This window comes from Sciurus vulgaris, assembly GCF_902686455.1.
Source record: "Sciurus vulgaris genome assembly, chromosome: 14".
NCBI lineage: Eukaryota > Metazoa > Chordata > Mammalia > Rodentia > Sciuridae > Sciurus > Sciurus vulgaris.
In genome coordinates, this window is record NC_136475.1 from 68,989,586 (window position 1) to 69,004,470 (window position 14,885).

At 32.3% G+C, this 14,885-nt stretch overlaps 1 protein-coding gene across 1 annotated transcript in view; it reads left to right on the plus strand.

Annotated features, from left to right (window-relative positions):
* The window catches only part of HEATR5B (HEAT repeat containing 5B), an 88,996-nt gene that overhangs the window by 70,312 nt on the left and 3,799 nt on the right, over positions 1 to 14,885 (plus strand). The window contains exons 29-35 of the mRNA XM_079109587.1: positions 451 to 702; positions 1,607 to 1,734; positions 5,407 to 5,551; positions 6,026 to 6,292; positions 7,726 to 7,950; positions 12,489 to 12,640; positions 13,553 to 13,766. Of these exons, the coding sequence (XP_078965713.1) occupies positions 451 to 702; positions 1,607 to 1,734; positions 5,407 to 5,551; positions 6,026 to 6,292; positions 7,726 to 7,950; positions 12,489 to 12,640; positions 13,553 to 13,766 (1,383 nt within the window). The remainder of the gene's footprint in view (positions 1 to 450; positions 703 to 1,606; positions 1,735 to 5,406; positions 5,552 to 6,025; positions 6,293 to 7,725; positions 7,951 to 12,488; positions 12,641 to 13,552; positions 13,767 to 14,885) is intronic.

A 14,885-nucleotide genomic window follows, 5' to 3' on the forward strand; every position in this document is an offset into this window, starting at 1 on the left:
TTCTTCCCATATATTAATGATAACAGTACTGAAGTTTCTCCTTTTTCTCCTTTCTGAATTCATTGTTATGGCAAGGAGAGATGAGGAAATTCCCAGCGTTGATAGTGGACATAGAAGGTGGAGAGGAAGAATAGAAGAACAAAAGAGACAGAATCCCTGTTATGGTAGAAAAAGAGGTGACAGTGAGGAGGCAGATCCTATGATGACAGGATAGGAAAAGATAAGGCTAGTGAGTGGCACCAGCCCTCCACAGGAAAGGGTGGAAAGTAGACATCAGTGAGGAGAGGCAGGCACTCTGGCTGCAGTAGAGAGTGGTTTGTTTGGAGAGGATAAACTCTTTGGCCAGATGGCTGTTTTGTGTGAAAAAATAGTTTTTCAATTAGTTATTCTTAAATGAGTGAGCACTTGTAATAGAAAGTAATATTTTTAATTGATTTGATTGTTTTACAGGTGGAGCATTTTATACTCCTGAGACTATTGATACAGCTAGACTTCACTATCGGAATTCCTGGGCCCCAATTCTTCATGCGGTGGCACTTTGGTTAAATAGCACAGGGTTTACATGTACAGAATCCACAGAAGCAGCAGTGTCTGGCTTACAAAAGCGTTCTGCATCCATCAGTTTAAACCAGGCATCAGGAGCAATGGCCAGTGCTAAATCTTTGCCAGAAATTAACAAAGACCGAATGCATCTGATTTTAGGTAGTGTGTCATATTAATGTATTTCAAGATGTATCACTTTTGAAAATTCAGGTTTTCACTTTAATGCTTTGGGAAAATGTTATATAGCACAATTCAAAGAAGGAATAGTAAAAGGATTTTTTAGTTCATCTCATAAGTTAGCTGAATTTTTATCTAAAAATTAAGTTATTTAAAACTACTCTTTAAAAATTTTAGCTTTCATGTTCACTCACAGAGCAATACTGAATAATTTGCAAGAAAAAAACCAATTTTTTAAATTAAACAACAGATTGTCTTTATACTTGGTATTAAAATTGTTATCCCATGAAGAAAAAAAGTTTAAAAATGTAAAAAATCCTAATTTACAGTTGCTTTCTACAAAGTGTTTTAGCATTTAAGAATTTACACATTCTAAAGAAGCTTTTCGTGATTTCATATTTTCTGGGGATGAAAAAGAACACAATTTGAAAGGTGTAATTGTAGAATTCATTAGTAGATTCCATCAATGAAAATGTGAATAACTTTCAAAACCTTACCCTCATACACATTAACAGCACTTTTTACCCATGACATCTATTAGGTCTGTAGCTTGCCATTTAAAAAACCTGTTGTATAAATGAAATTGCTTCACAACCATTAAATGAAAAGTGTAATTTTATAATGTTCATAGAGTTACTCTTAATATACTATGATTTTAAAAAGTCCTAAAAATAGAAAAATTAATTTGAATATTAACCAATGCAATGTTGCAACCTTATGTTCAGTTTGGCTGCTTAGCTTAGAAACCATTTTGAACTGTACTTTAACATTAACAAATAAATGTATATTAAAGTATTCTGTAAGAAAAATACAGGAAAAGGGATGCCAGTACAAAATAAAGTATTTTATATCAAAAGCTCATGTTTTTTTGTTTTGTGTTTTTCAGGTGTGAGTATACAGTTTCTTTGTTCCCCAAGACCTGAGGAGCCTATGGAGCATGTTACTGCATGCCTGCAGGCCTTGCACACCTTGCTGGATTCTCCTTATGCCCGAGTCCATATTGCGGAAGATCAGGTACAATGTATTTCTGTAATGAATAACTACTTAAGTACTTTGTTGAAATCATATTTACCTTAGTATAATTTTCTCACATAGTAAATATATATTGTATTAATTAATAACAGTAGTATATATTACATTAGTGAATAACAAAATATAATAAGTTTTCAGGATTTCTCTTATTGAATCTTGAATAACCAAGTAGCAGTAGACTATAGATATCATTGTACCTTTTTTGATTTGTTCATCAGCAATCAAATAAAGCTAAAACTTTAAGGACTACCTTCAGTACCAGTTGAATGATTGAAGTAATAAAAGGCTAAAGTAACTTACAAGGCCATTAAGTAAATTATGCCACTTTTGAATGTTAGATAAAGTTTTATCTCTCATTTAATGAAATTTGCAGGGGGTGGGGAATGGCTCAAGTACTCATTCAAAATTTAAAGAACTACCTTTTCTAATTTCTGTATGAAACATTGAGGGAACTTTATTCATATCACAGAATCAAGCTGCCACTGGATTTGTTATTCCTTGTAACTAGAAATTCTATATTTTCATAATAAGAATCATCTCTTGACACAACTACTACCACATGGTATCACTTGGGGTAGTTTCCTGTAAAACACAAACAGATAAAATACCAAGCTGATATAATTTTTTGATGTAAAAATTAGTTTTGCATTTTATGCTACCTAAAACCAAAACATAACATGCTATGCAAGTATAAGATTCAATTACTGATTAACTCTTTTTCAAACCCCAACCCTGTGGCCCCAAGCTGTGCTACAAAGTTAAACTACAAGTTACTACAAGAAGCTTTAGGATTGTTTTCAAATAGTTAAGATTCGATCTATAAATGAAGAGTGACTACTATATTTAAATTCAAGCATTTGGCTTTTAATATAATATCTCACACAGCTAGCTATTTTTTGGATTTAGTAATATTTTATTGAAGTATTGCTCCTCAGTGGGAAAAATTTGACTTTTTTTTTTAAAGTTGGATCCTGTAATTTCAACATTGTCAGAGTGCACTGATTCATGTTGTATTTATTCACCTGGCTGTTGTCACTCTGTGTCTGTTCTGCCTCAGACCCAGTTTGTGGCTATAGATAACCAAATGCAATGTTATAGCCTCTAGATTAAGGGATAAATATCATGTGATATGTACTATGCTCATGTACATAGGGTATAATGAGAATAGGAAGGAGGACCACCGTCTTGAGAAGAACATCTTCTTAGAAGAGACAATGGTTGAATCAAATCTTACAGAGGAATTTATTTATTTATTTATTTATTTATTTATTTATTATTAGTTCTTTTTAGACAACATGACAGTACAGTGTATATTGACACATTATATATACATGGAGTATAACTTATTCTGATTAGTATTCCATTCTTGTGGTTGTACATGGTGAATTATACTAGTCATGTATTCATGTATGAGCATAGGAAAGTTATGTCCAATTCATAACTTCCACTGTCTTCCCTATTCCCACCCCCACTCCCTTCTCTTCATTCTCCTTTGTCTAATTCAATGAACTTCTGTTCTTCCTCTTCCCACCCTTGTTGTGGGTTGCCATCTACATATCAGAGAGAACATTCAGCCTTTGGTTTTTTGAGACTAGCTTATTTCACTTAGTATGATATTCTCCAGTTCCATCCATTACTGGAAAATACCATAATTTCATTTTTCTGTGTGGCTGAGTAATATTCTATTGTGTATGTATACCACATTTTCTTTATCCATTTAGTTGCACAGGAATTATTGAGGCCAAAGAAAAGGGTTGGGTTTTCCTCTCGGAAAAAGAAACAGCAAATACAAAAACTAAGGAAGCATGAGAAATCAGGTGAAGTTCAAGGGCACTATAGTCATTTAGTATGGCTGCTGTGAATGGAAAATGTAGAGGTTGTTAGATGAGGCTGTGCAACAGGGTAAAGATCAAATCATGAAGATTTCTTTATAGCATATAAAAGAATTTGAACTCCAACTGAAAGTGATGGGAAATAATTAACAACATTTAAATAAAGGAATGGCATGATTAATTTTTGTTTCAGAAGGAACATACTATCAGTCTTGTAGAAAGTGGTTTGTGAGAGATGAGAAGGGAGGCAGGGAGACCAGTTAAGAGACTCTTCATAATTCCAGAGAAATAGTATACTGGTCTATGAAAACTGATTAAAGGAAGAAGAAAAGAGGACTGAGATTGGAGCCTTAAGGATAAATAGCATTTAAGTATTGAGAGGAAGAAATAAATAAAGGAAATAAATCAGCAGTGGAGACCACTAGAGTGGTAGGAAGAAAACCAAAACAGAATAGTTATCAAAGACAAGGGAGAGAGCTGGGGATATAGCTCAGTTGGTAGAGTGCTGGCCTTGCAAGTACAAGGCCCTGGGTTCAATCCCCAGCACAAAAAAAAAAAAGTGAAAAAGACAAGGGAGACATTTCAGAAAGATAGATGAGGCCAGGAGTAGTGGCACACGCCTGTAATTCCAGTGATTCTGCAGGCTGAGGCAGGAGAATTACAAATTCAAAGCCAGCCTTGCAATTGAGGTCCTATACAAGTTGGTAAAACCCTATCTCAAATGAAAAAAAAAAAGGTGGGGGGACTGGGAATGTGGCTCAGTGGTTAAGCACCCCTGGGTTCAATCCCCAATACCAAAAAGAGAAATTTAGATTACAGCATCAAAAGAAATAGTACAGTAAATGAGGAAAGAAAAGAGTCCAGAGGAGGTTATTAATGACTTTCTGCAGAGGATTTTCTTGGGTGGGTAAAAGCCAGATTGTAGAAGATCAGGGGGTGAATGAGAAAATAAATGAAGTGGAAACATCTAGGCTGGGAAAGAAAGGAGTAAGACAGAGGGGGAGTGAGGGTAGATAAAAGGGTCTGAGAGTCTTTGGGAGCTTTAGATAAGAAAGACTTGAACATTTTCCGTATGTTCTGGAGAATAGCCTAACTAGAACAGGGAGGTTGAAGACATGGAAGTTATGATTGAAATCCTGAAGAATCCCTGGAAGGTCAGCTAGGATGGGAGAAGTGGGATCACATGAGGAAAGGTGAACCAACTTGGAAAAGGAGCTGGGCATTAGATCTTAAGGGAAGAGGTAAAGGTACTTTATTTGCAATTAAGTTTTCTCTGTCTTTGAAATTTGAAGCAGATTCATTGGGTGGAGTTGTTGAGGTGAATAGGAGAGGGACTTACCAGAAATTCCTATTGTCTCTGACACACAACTCTCAGATACTCAGCTTAGGTTGGAAAGTATACATTTTAAGGGCATTAAACTCTAAAAACACTGTTTAACTCAAGTTCTTTTTTCCCTGTGGGAGAACAATTCAACTTAAATATTAAAGGCATCTGTTGCTTGAAAATCTCTTAGGATAAAATGTGGCCATAATTCTTTGTTTATATGTATATTTTCTCAGATTTTAATAATATACATTTATTTGTTTATTTTCTTTTTTTTAATTAAAATTTTTTATTTTTACAGACTGCATTTTGATTCATTGTATACAAATGGGGTACAACTTTTCATTTCTATGGTCGTATACAATGTAGATTCACACTGTTCATGTAATCATACATATACATAGGGTAATACTGTCTGTTTAATTCTTTTTGTCCCCCACCCCTTCCTATCTTGTAAAATTAAAATTAATTAAATTTATTTGTATTAATTTATAATAGCTGATTGGTGTTGAGTTGCTGAGCGTTTTGCACCGCCTCCTATTGACTTGGAACCCACCATCCATCCAACTGTTGGTTACTGGAGTTGTACAACAGATAGTAAGAGCTGCCCAGGATTATTTGCAGGAAAAAAGAAATACTCTAAGTAAGCACTGTAAATCATACTAACTTAAAGAAAACCTTATTTGCACTCTAATTTTTAAAGTAGTAATGCCAGGAAGTTTGTAATTTTAAAAAATGATCATACATTTAGAAAATTTGAAATTGATTTTGTTTTCATTAGAAGGACCAAATGAAATTGCTGATAGCTGATCATTTTCTCTCTTTAAAAATGTCAACTTCACATAGTTCAACCTAGCATATGTGTTATTTCTATTAGGAAATAAACACCTAATATATATTTTCCAAATAAAAAATGAACTATCCATCAACTTAGAGGAGAAGTTAACGTACAAAGTTCTAGTAAGGAAGAGAATTATATTAAGAAAGACATAGCATTATTTAGGCATTTACTTGTAAATCCTTTTGAAGGAATTTCTTAAATGTATTTATTGTGATATTTTATATGCTGTTTTTCAATTTTCTCCTGAAAATTTCATCAAATTATCTTTTACCTAAGATGAAGATGACATGGAAAAAGAGTCCTGTCCAGTATTAGGAGAAGGAGGTGACAGTGGTGGCCTCATTCCTGGAAAATCTCTTGTGTTTGCAACTATGGAGCTATTGATGTTCATTTTAGTTCGTCATATGCCACATCTGAGTAGCAAGATGTCAGACTCTCCAAGTCACATAGCCACCAAAACCCGACTGTCAGAAGAAAGTGCTCGTCTGGTGGCAGCCACAGTCACTATTCTCTCTGATTTACCATCCCTCTGTTCACCTGCTGGTACAGTATTGATCAGTATTTGGAAATGTTTTATATACAGTAGATGAAGCAATCTTGCCTTGGATTTTAAACACTTATAATTTATTTTTCTCTTAAATCTCAAGTGTGAAATGAGAGGTCAGTCTTTTAAAAAGGTTTATGTACTTTTAAGAACCTATAGAGATTAAAGATTCGAAAACCCAAAAATCCAAGCTGGTCTTTTCAAATATGTTCCAAACAAGAGACAGAACTTCAGATAGGGAAAGACATTGTATTAAACAGATAGTAAGGTAGAATTACTAAGCTCATTATTTTCTAATCTGGTTGCCATTCATGAGCAGCATTGAAAAGCTAAAAAATTTCAAAGGTGACAGCCAGCTCTAAGGAGTATCTAAAGAAACTATGACTAGTAAAGATAATAGATACTGTAGAACTATTATATGGAAGCAAACTTTCCTTCTGTTTTATCTGGAAAGTAAAAGTAATTATTAGTAAACATACTGGTAAATTTCAGTATAATCAAGGGATGGTTTTCTAGCTCTTACAGTTCCCCTACATGTGTGAAAAGAATAACTTTCTCTCCTCAGAGCTTTGTAGGCAGTTGCCTGTAAGAGTAATGAAGGGATTATTTTGTTAAGTGGATGGTTGAATTTTTAAAAATTTTTTTTAGTTGTAGAAGAACATGATACCTTTATTTATTTAATTTTATGTGGCACTGAGGATTAAACCCAGTGCTTCACACATACTAGGCAAGTGTTCTACCACTGAGCTACAACCCCAACCCTCAATGGTTGAATTTTTATCCACAAATTCTGGGATCCTTTAATTTCTTCTTTGCTTACCTCAGTAGTCTTCTCATTTTCCTGACTTGGTTATGCTGACTTTAGTACACTGAAGGTTGCTTATATATCTGAGAATTACTGTAACATTCACCAGGTAACTCAGATGCTTCTCAAAGTATATGAAGTAGTGTTTTCCTTCTGTTTTTTTTTTTTTATTTCCCTTTCTCATTTTCATTATGAAGGGCATGAACTATTAAATAGGTGAAATATTAGCAGTAATAAAAAAGGCTGGGTTGGAAGAAGAAACTATTAGTTCTCTTCTCTAAAATAACATGGTACTTTCTTATGTTCTTTTTCAAACATCAAATTATAGTAATAGTAATGTAGCAAATCTTACATAAAAACAAAGAAAAATGAATAATATGAAACCACAGTCAGCCAGGAATGATGGCATGCACCTCTAATCCCAGCTACTCCAGAGGCTGAGGCAGTGGCATCACTTTAGCCTAGGAGTGTCAGGCTCGCCAGGGCAACATAGTGAGACCCTGTCTAGAGGAAGAGAGAGAGAGAAAAAAAGACAAACCTAATTAATTATAAAAAATAAAGGAATGGAAACAGCTATAGTAGCAAATGAAATAATTTATGAGGTAATCTAATTTGTTTTTATTTTAGGATGTATGACAATCCTGCCCACAATTTTGTTCTTAATTGCAAGAATATTAAAAGACACAGCAATAAAGTCAGCAGATAATCAGGTTCCTCCACCAGTCAGTGCAGCTCTTCAAGGGATCAAAAGTATTGTCACACTTTCAATGGCCAAAACCGAGGAAACTCAAAAACAATGGACAGCTCTAATTCGTAGTACTCTTGCGTGTATCTTGGAATATTCTCAACCAGGTAACCTATGGAAGTTTAAAAAATTTTAATCTGTTTGGATATCTGTTCCCTAATTAATTATTTATTTAAATAATCATGTCAGAAAATTGGTGTATAACACTGAAGTAATTCGTGACATTAGTTACATTTTTTAGATTGAACTTCCAATATCCCTATCCCTGACTCTAAATATCTTTGTCTTAGAACTTGCATACATATTGGGAAGTTTAAAAACAGACATACTATATACCCAGAATTGACATGTGTTAATATATTGATATAAAATTGGAAAGAATTTCAAGTATCTGTCACTATTTCAGTGTACCCCCAAATGGAACCATAATCTTGATACTGATCTATTTCATTCTAGAAGTGTCCCTATTATAAATTATATTTGCTATATTAATATGTATCATTTATTTTAACAAATATACTTATGTTAATATATGTGAATTTTATATATAGTGAGATAAGTAAACATGAACAGTATATGTTTTTGTACTATTTAATTCATGTAAGTAATGTCATATCTCATTCTACCTTTTTTCCCCTCTGTAATTAATTTCTTAGATCTGTTAATGTGGATATATAAAACTCTTCATTCATTCTTAACTCCTATGTAACTTTTTATCACATGTATTTTTTCAGTTATTCATTCCCCTATCAATGGATATTTTTGTTGTTTCTAGTTTTTCCCAATTACAAAAGTTGCTTCAGCAAAAATAATAGATTTCTTGTGTCTGTGAGAAATTTTCTAGGGTCTATACCTACAAGTAGAATTGATTGCATAAATTAACTTCCATTTTATCAGACATTGACAAATTGTTCTCCAAAGTAACCATATGAATTTACACTCCCACCAGCACCTTCAGATGATCTTGGTTTCCCCATATCCTCACCAATACTTGGTATTATTGGGTTTCTAAATTTTGTTCTACGATGGCTAAAATGTACAATTATGTTTTTTAATTTGTCATTTCTCAGTTTCCTAGTGAATATAAGCATTTTTTATGATTGTGTTTCAAATGGAGGGAAATCCTTATTTATGTTTTCTCCATTTTTCTTCTATTTGACTTTTTCTCTCAAGTTTTTCTTTTTTAGCTGTAAAGAAAATGCAAAAGAACTGAAAACAGAATAGTAAGGAAAGATTTATCATATTGCCTATTAAAAAATTTCCACATCATCTAAAACTGTTAAGAAGCCCCGGAATCAGTGGATGGGGCAGTGGAACAGAAAAGATTGCTGTCAAATACACATATATCCCCTTAAAAGTAAAATAAATAATAAAGACCATTCATTATTCTTCAAATGGTGTGTCAGTTAGCCGTTTGAGAAATAAATTATAGTTAGGCCTTCACCTTTTATCATGAATCAAAATAGACACCAGATAAATTTAAATAGTAGTGTAAGTTTTTTAAAATAGGAAAACAAAGAAAATACAGATGAACCTTTTGTGGCAGAATGACAAAAGACTATAAGTCAAGTGAGAGATATTGCAGAGGAAAATACCAATTGGTCCATGTAGACATCAAAACATCTTAACATTAAAGGGTATCTGAAAAACTAACAGTAATATCTATGTCAGTGTTGATTCTATTAACGGACAAAGAGGTCTTATAAGAGAATTAATGTTCAATAGAAGAAAAAAGAAAGGAAAGAATGCACATTAGTTAAAAGGAGACAGATATGGTGGTTCAGGCCTATAATCCCAATGTACTGAGAGGCTGAAGTAGGAGGATCACCAGTTAAAGACCAGCTTCAGCGACTTAGCCAGGCCCTAAGCAACTTAGTGAGACCCTGTCTCAAATTTAAAAATTAAAAGGGCTGGGGATGTGGCTCAGTGAGTGCTTAAGTGCCCCTGGGTTCAATACTTCGTACCCCCCAAAAATATGACCACTGAGAATATGAAAAAAATCAGTCACATTAACGAGTGAAGAAGTACAGCCAAAACATTAATATAAATTTTTGCTTGTAAAATGACTTTTTAAAAACATGACTATGTTCAGCTAAAATGATTACCAAACATTTTCATACTTTGCTGAAGAGAGTTTCAACTGGTTTAGACTTTCAGGGAATTAATTCTGTAGGATGCATAAAGAGCCTTTAAAAAGGCCAGGTGTGGTGGCAAATACCTGTAATCCCAGCATTTGAGGAGGCTGAGGGAGGAGGGTCTCAAGTTCGAAGCCAGCTTCAGGAATTTAGACTATAAGCAACCTAGTGAGACCCTGTGTCAAAATAAAAATTAAAAAGGACTGAGAACATGGTTCAGTGGCTAAGCACCCTTTGGTTTCAATGCTTGATTCAAAAGAAAAAAAAAAAAAGAAGAAGAAGAAGAATGCATACTTGGAGCCATGTGCAGCACACCTATAATCCCAGTGACTCAGGAGGTTGATGCAGGAGTACTGCAAGTTCAAATCCAGCCTCAGCAATTTAATGAGACTCTCAGCAACTTAGTAAGACCCTGTCTCAAAATAAGAAATAAAAAGGACTGGGGATGTAGCTTAGTGATAAAGTAGGTTCAACCCCTAATACCAATTTAAAAAAAAAGGAATAAAGAAAGAAAATGCATACTTGTATGGGGCTGGATGTAGCTGAGTGGTACAACACTTGTCTAGCATGCATGAGGACCTAAATTTAATCCATAGTACCACATGCACAGAATGCATATTCTTTGACCTTGTTAATTAAAAAATTAAGTTCAAGGTTATTAATCATCAGTACATCTATTTTATAATAATAAAATGTGTGATAAAGATATTTGGCAGTGGGAAAAATTATACATGAAAATATATTAGTTTGGATTATATGTCCATTTTATCCATTCCATGTCATATTCATAAGCAACTATCTATTAACCTGGACCAGAAGAAATTAAGCCAAAACCTAGAAATTAAATCTAATTTTAAATTAGTTAAAATCTAACTGTCACTGAGTGGTAGAACCACAAGTTTTATTTTCTTTTTCATATGCTTTTTTATATTTTGAATAATTACACATTTTAGAATGTGATTTTTTAAAAATTACATATAAGGGGAAAACTTAGTTGTATTAGTTTTACTGAAACTATTTTAACTTTATCAAGAGTTAATATTTTGCTTCTTAACATAGATTTTAACAAACTGAAAAAGATTAAATGCCTTTTATATGTATGTATTTATAGATCGATGGATAAATACAAGTATCAGAAAGAAGAAATGGTCAAGAATTTGTTAAAATATAAATATTGTTTTAATTTTTGTTGAGGATATCCAGAATCAATGTTTTTAAAATTGTCAACTTTAAGGGAAAGTTTTTGCTATTTCATCAAGCTGGTTCATTCATATGAAGTGAATTTAAAGGTCTGGTAATACAATTAACTTGCCTAAGATATTCTGTCCAGACTGAACTCACAGGAGATATACTTATGAAGTGTAGATCAAGGCCATGGGAATATTTACATAGTATAAGGCTAGCAATTCCCTTAATTCTTGCTTAAGAAAGAAATTATTATAATAGAGAGAAATTCTATTTCTTACTATAAGAGCTATTTTATTTTAAAATATGTGTGTATGTATTATGTGGACATATATATATATATGTGTACATAAATCCCCTTAAGAATGCTGCAGTACTTTTTTTCACTTTTAATCCTTTGATTTTGAAATAAATTTCAAACTTATTTTCAAGAGTGGGAAACTCTGGTATACCCTTCTCCTAGATTCACCAGTTAACATTTTACCACAAGGATTTATTTTTATCCATTTAACCCTCATACCATTATTGTCATTAATTTTGTTGAGCCACTGAGAATATACTGAAGTCATCATGACTCTTTGAATACATCATGAATTTCCTAAGAATGAGAACATTCCTTACATGATCATAGAAGAATTATAAAATTTAGGTAATTTAACATTAATGCAATGCTATTATTGTTCATATGCATATTTCAAATGTCCTAATCACAACTTCCATAGAACTTTTTTTTCTTACTTAGTTGTCATATCGTTTTAGTCTTCTTTAATATGAGATAGTTCCTCAGTCTTAATCTTTTTTGACATTAATGTTTTTGAAGTATAGGCCATCTACTTTGTAGAATGTTTGATAATTTTGAATCATCCAATTTTTTTCCTTATTTAGATTAAATTTAGCTCATGAATTTTTGTAGGAATATTATATCTTCTCAGAGCATTACATAAGGAAGCACATAATGTTACATTGTCCCATTATTGGAATTCTTAACTTTAGTAGACTTTTTAAGATGGTGTCTGCCATGTTTCTCTACTATAAAGTTGTCATTTTTCCCTTTTATAATTAACAAGGAATCTATGGGGGAATATTTTGAAACTCTCTTAGTTATCTGCTCTCCATCAAACCTTCACACAGTGGTTTTAGCATCCACTTTGCCTGAAATATTTATTATTACAAATTTATTATTACAAATATTTATTATTTCAAAATGATGACATTTTAATTTATTTTTTTCATTGATAAACTTATAAATGTTAGGGGCAGGGGAGAGTTGTTGAAGATTGAATTTCTAAAATGTTTTGAAAATGGCACTTTATTTTCATTTTCAGAAGATTCTGTGCCTACGCCTGATGAAGTTAGCATGCTGACAGCAATTGCACTCTTCCTGTGGTCTGCTAGTAGTGAAATAATAGGAGTCCAGTCATTACAGAATGGCTGCATGAACAGATTTAAAAATGCACTAAATTCATGTGACCCATGGGTAAGTTACACCTAAGCAAACATTCCACTTTATCAGGAGAATATCTGATTGATTCATTAAAATATGTTATATCTAATGAAAACCTAAGTATTTCAGTAAGACTTTTAAATGGAAAAACTAGAAAATATCACTGGGTTTGAGCACTAGGAGGGACACATTTGTATGTTTACTTAAATATGCAGAATTTCTCTAATGTCTTTAATTAATCCTGGACCACATTAGGAGAGATTTTCAGTGCTTTCAACATTTATTTAAATGACACTCAGTACATTAATGGATAAATTTATATTATTACATATTTTAATGAGCCTATTAGAAACTTGTTTGTTTAGAAAACATGTTTTATTATTTTACAGTGTTGAAGTCTAAAGTTATGATTATCAAACCTGCTGCATATCAGGAAAAATAAAACAGTTTAGGAACATTCTTGGCCTCCTAGCTCCCTGAATCAGTCTTCAGAGTTGGCACTCAGGAATCTATATTTTTAAAATGTTCCCCAGGTATTTCTGATGTCAGTGAAGTTTGGTAATTTGTATTCTACAAAGTGCTGAAACAATCCACTATTTTTCTCAAATATTTATACGCTTTTCTTCCTTCCCTCCTTCCTTTTTAAAAAAAATTATTCATATGAAGTTTTTCTTATCTAAAAGTCAGTGAGACTTTACTTTCTAGGCCTACAAAACTTAAATTCGTTTAAAGAATTATTTTGAGAGGTTCAAATTTTTTCAAGAGGTTTATTTATTTAAGTTATTGAAAGTTCCATTATTCTCCTTCATTTTGCTTATGGGAAAAATAGCATTTATATTTTCATTGTGCTATATCACTTCTTTTCAGTAGATATTAAGGTACAATGTGATCGTAGAGCAGATAAGAACTATCATCGTGTTAATTGACCAAATGTTCTTCTTCTAGGTTCAAGCCAAATGTTACCAGCTTCTCCTATCAGTCTTTCAGCATTCCAACCGTGCCCTTTCAACTCCCTATATCCATTCTTTAGCTCCCATAGTGGTTGAAAAGCTAAAAGCTGTTGAAAGAAACAGACCAGCCAGTAACACTGAACTTTTGGCTGTTCAAGAAGGAATTAAAGTTCTTGAAACATTGGTTGCTCTTGGTGAAGAACAGAACAGTAAGTGTTTTTAATAAAAAGCCATTAACCCAAAATGAAGATCTGTATTATACATAAATCTTATTTGATATTGGACACAGGACTTTGCAACAGTAAGTTTACTAAGGAGCAATTGCTGTCTGAAAGCATAATGTATTTGCTTATGTTAGTAACATAATGTATTGAATTGATTATATTTATTTTTTATGAGCAGGAAGCCTCAATGAATTACTGATGACATTTCAACATACTTATTTTTAAATTTTCTAGGAATATAACCTTTAAGAATGAGGAAAAATACAGATGTTCAGTAGATTTTTTAAAAATAGCGTTTTACTCCATATAATAAAGGTATAAAAATCTTATAACATATATAACCAGATAAGTTTGAACACCAAACATTATTGTTTAAATACCTCAAAATTTGATATTTTAAAATTATTTTTGATTTCATGAAAAACTGCTACATACATCCATTTAACAAAACTTACACAGCTTAATATATTACTTTTCTTTATTTCCTTAATACTTAAATCTTGTTTTCCTCATAATATATTTGTCTTTAAAAATATTTTTTACTTATTGTAGAAAGTCTAAATTTTTAAAATACTATCTTATGATCAAACATTAAGCTGTTTACAATTTTCAAGATTCTCATGCTACATTTAATTTTAAATTAGCATATCTGTTCAGGAATTGATCTAAGTTGAGTCTACTAAAAATATTTTAACTATTAAAGGTCAATAAGAACAGTGCTAGAATTTCAAAACGAATAAGATTTAGAACTCATGTTTATGAAATTCACAGTAGTAAAATAAAAGTATGCATAAAAATTTGTTGATTTTCCTAACATGCATCATAGTGTCGGTCATGAATTTTCTGCCCAAATAACCTATATATTAATTTATTACTAATTTCAATTAAATTTATGAATTTCTCTAAACAGTTGTTTCTGACTTTCAGTTTTGACACTGCTTCCATGCAATACATTAATATTTGCCTCTTTTTCTTGCTACCTATAATCAGCTAATCATTAATCATCAAATCAGATCAGTCTGTCTTTTACATTTATCTGTGCATTCTTCTGCTATCATAGGTCTAGATTATAGTTTTTTATAGGGGAGCTATTTGAATGGACTT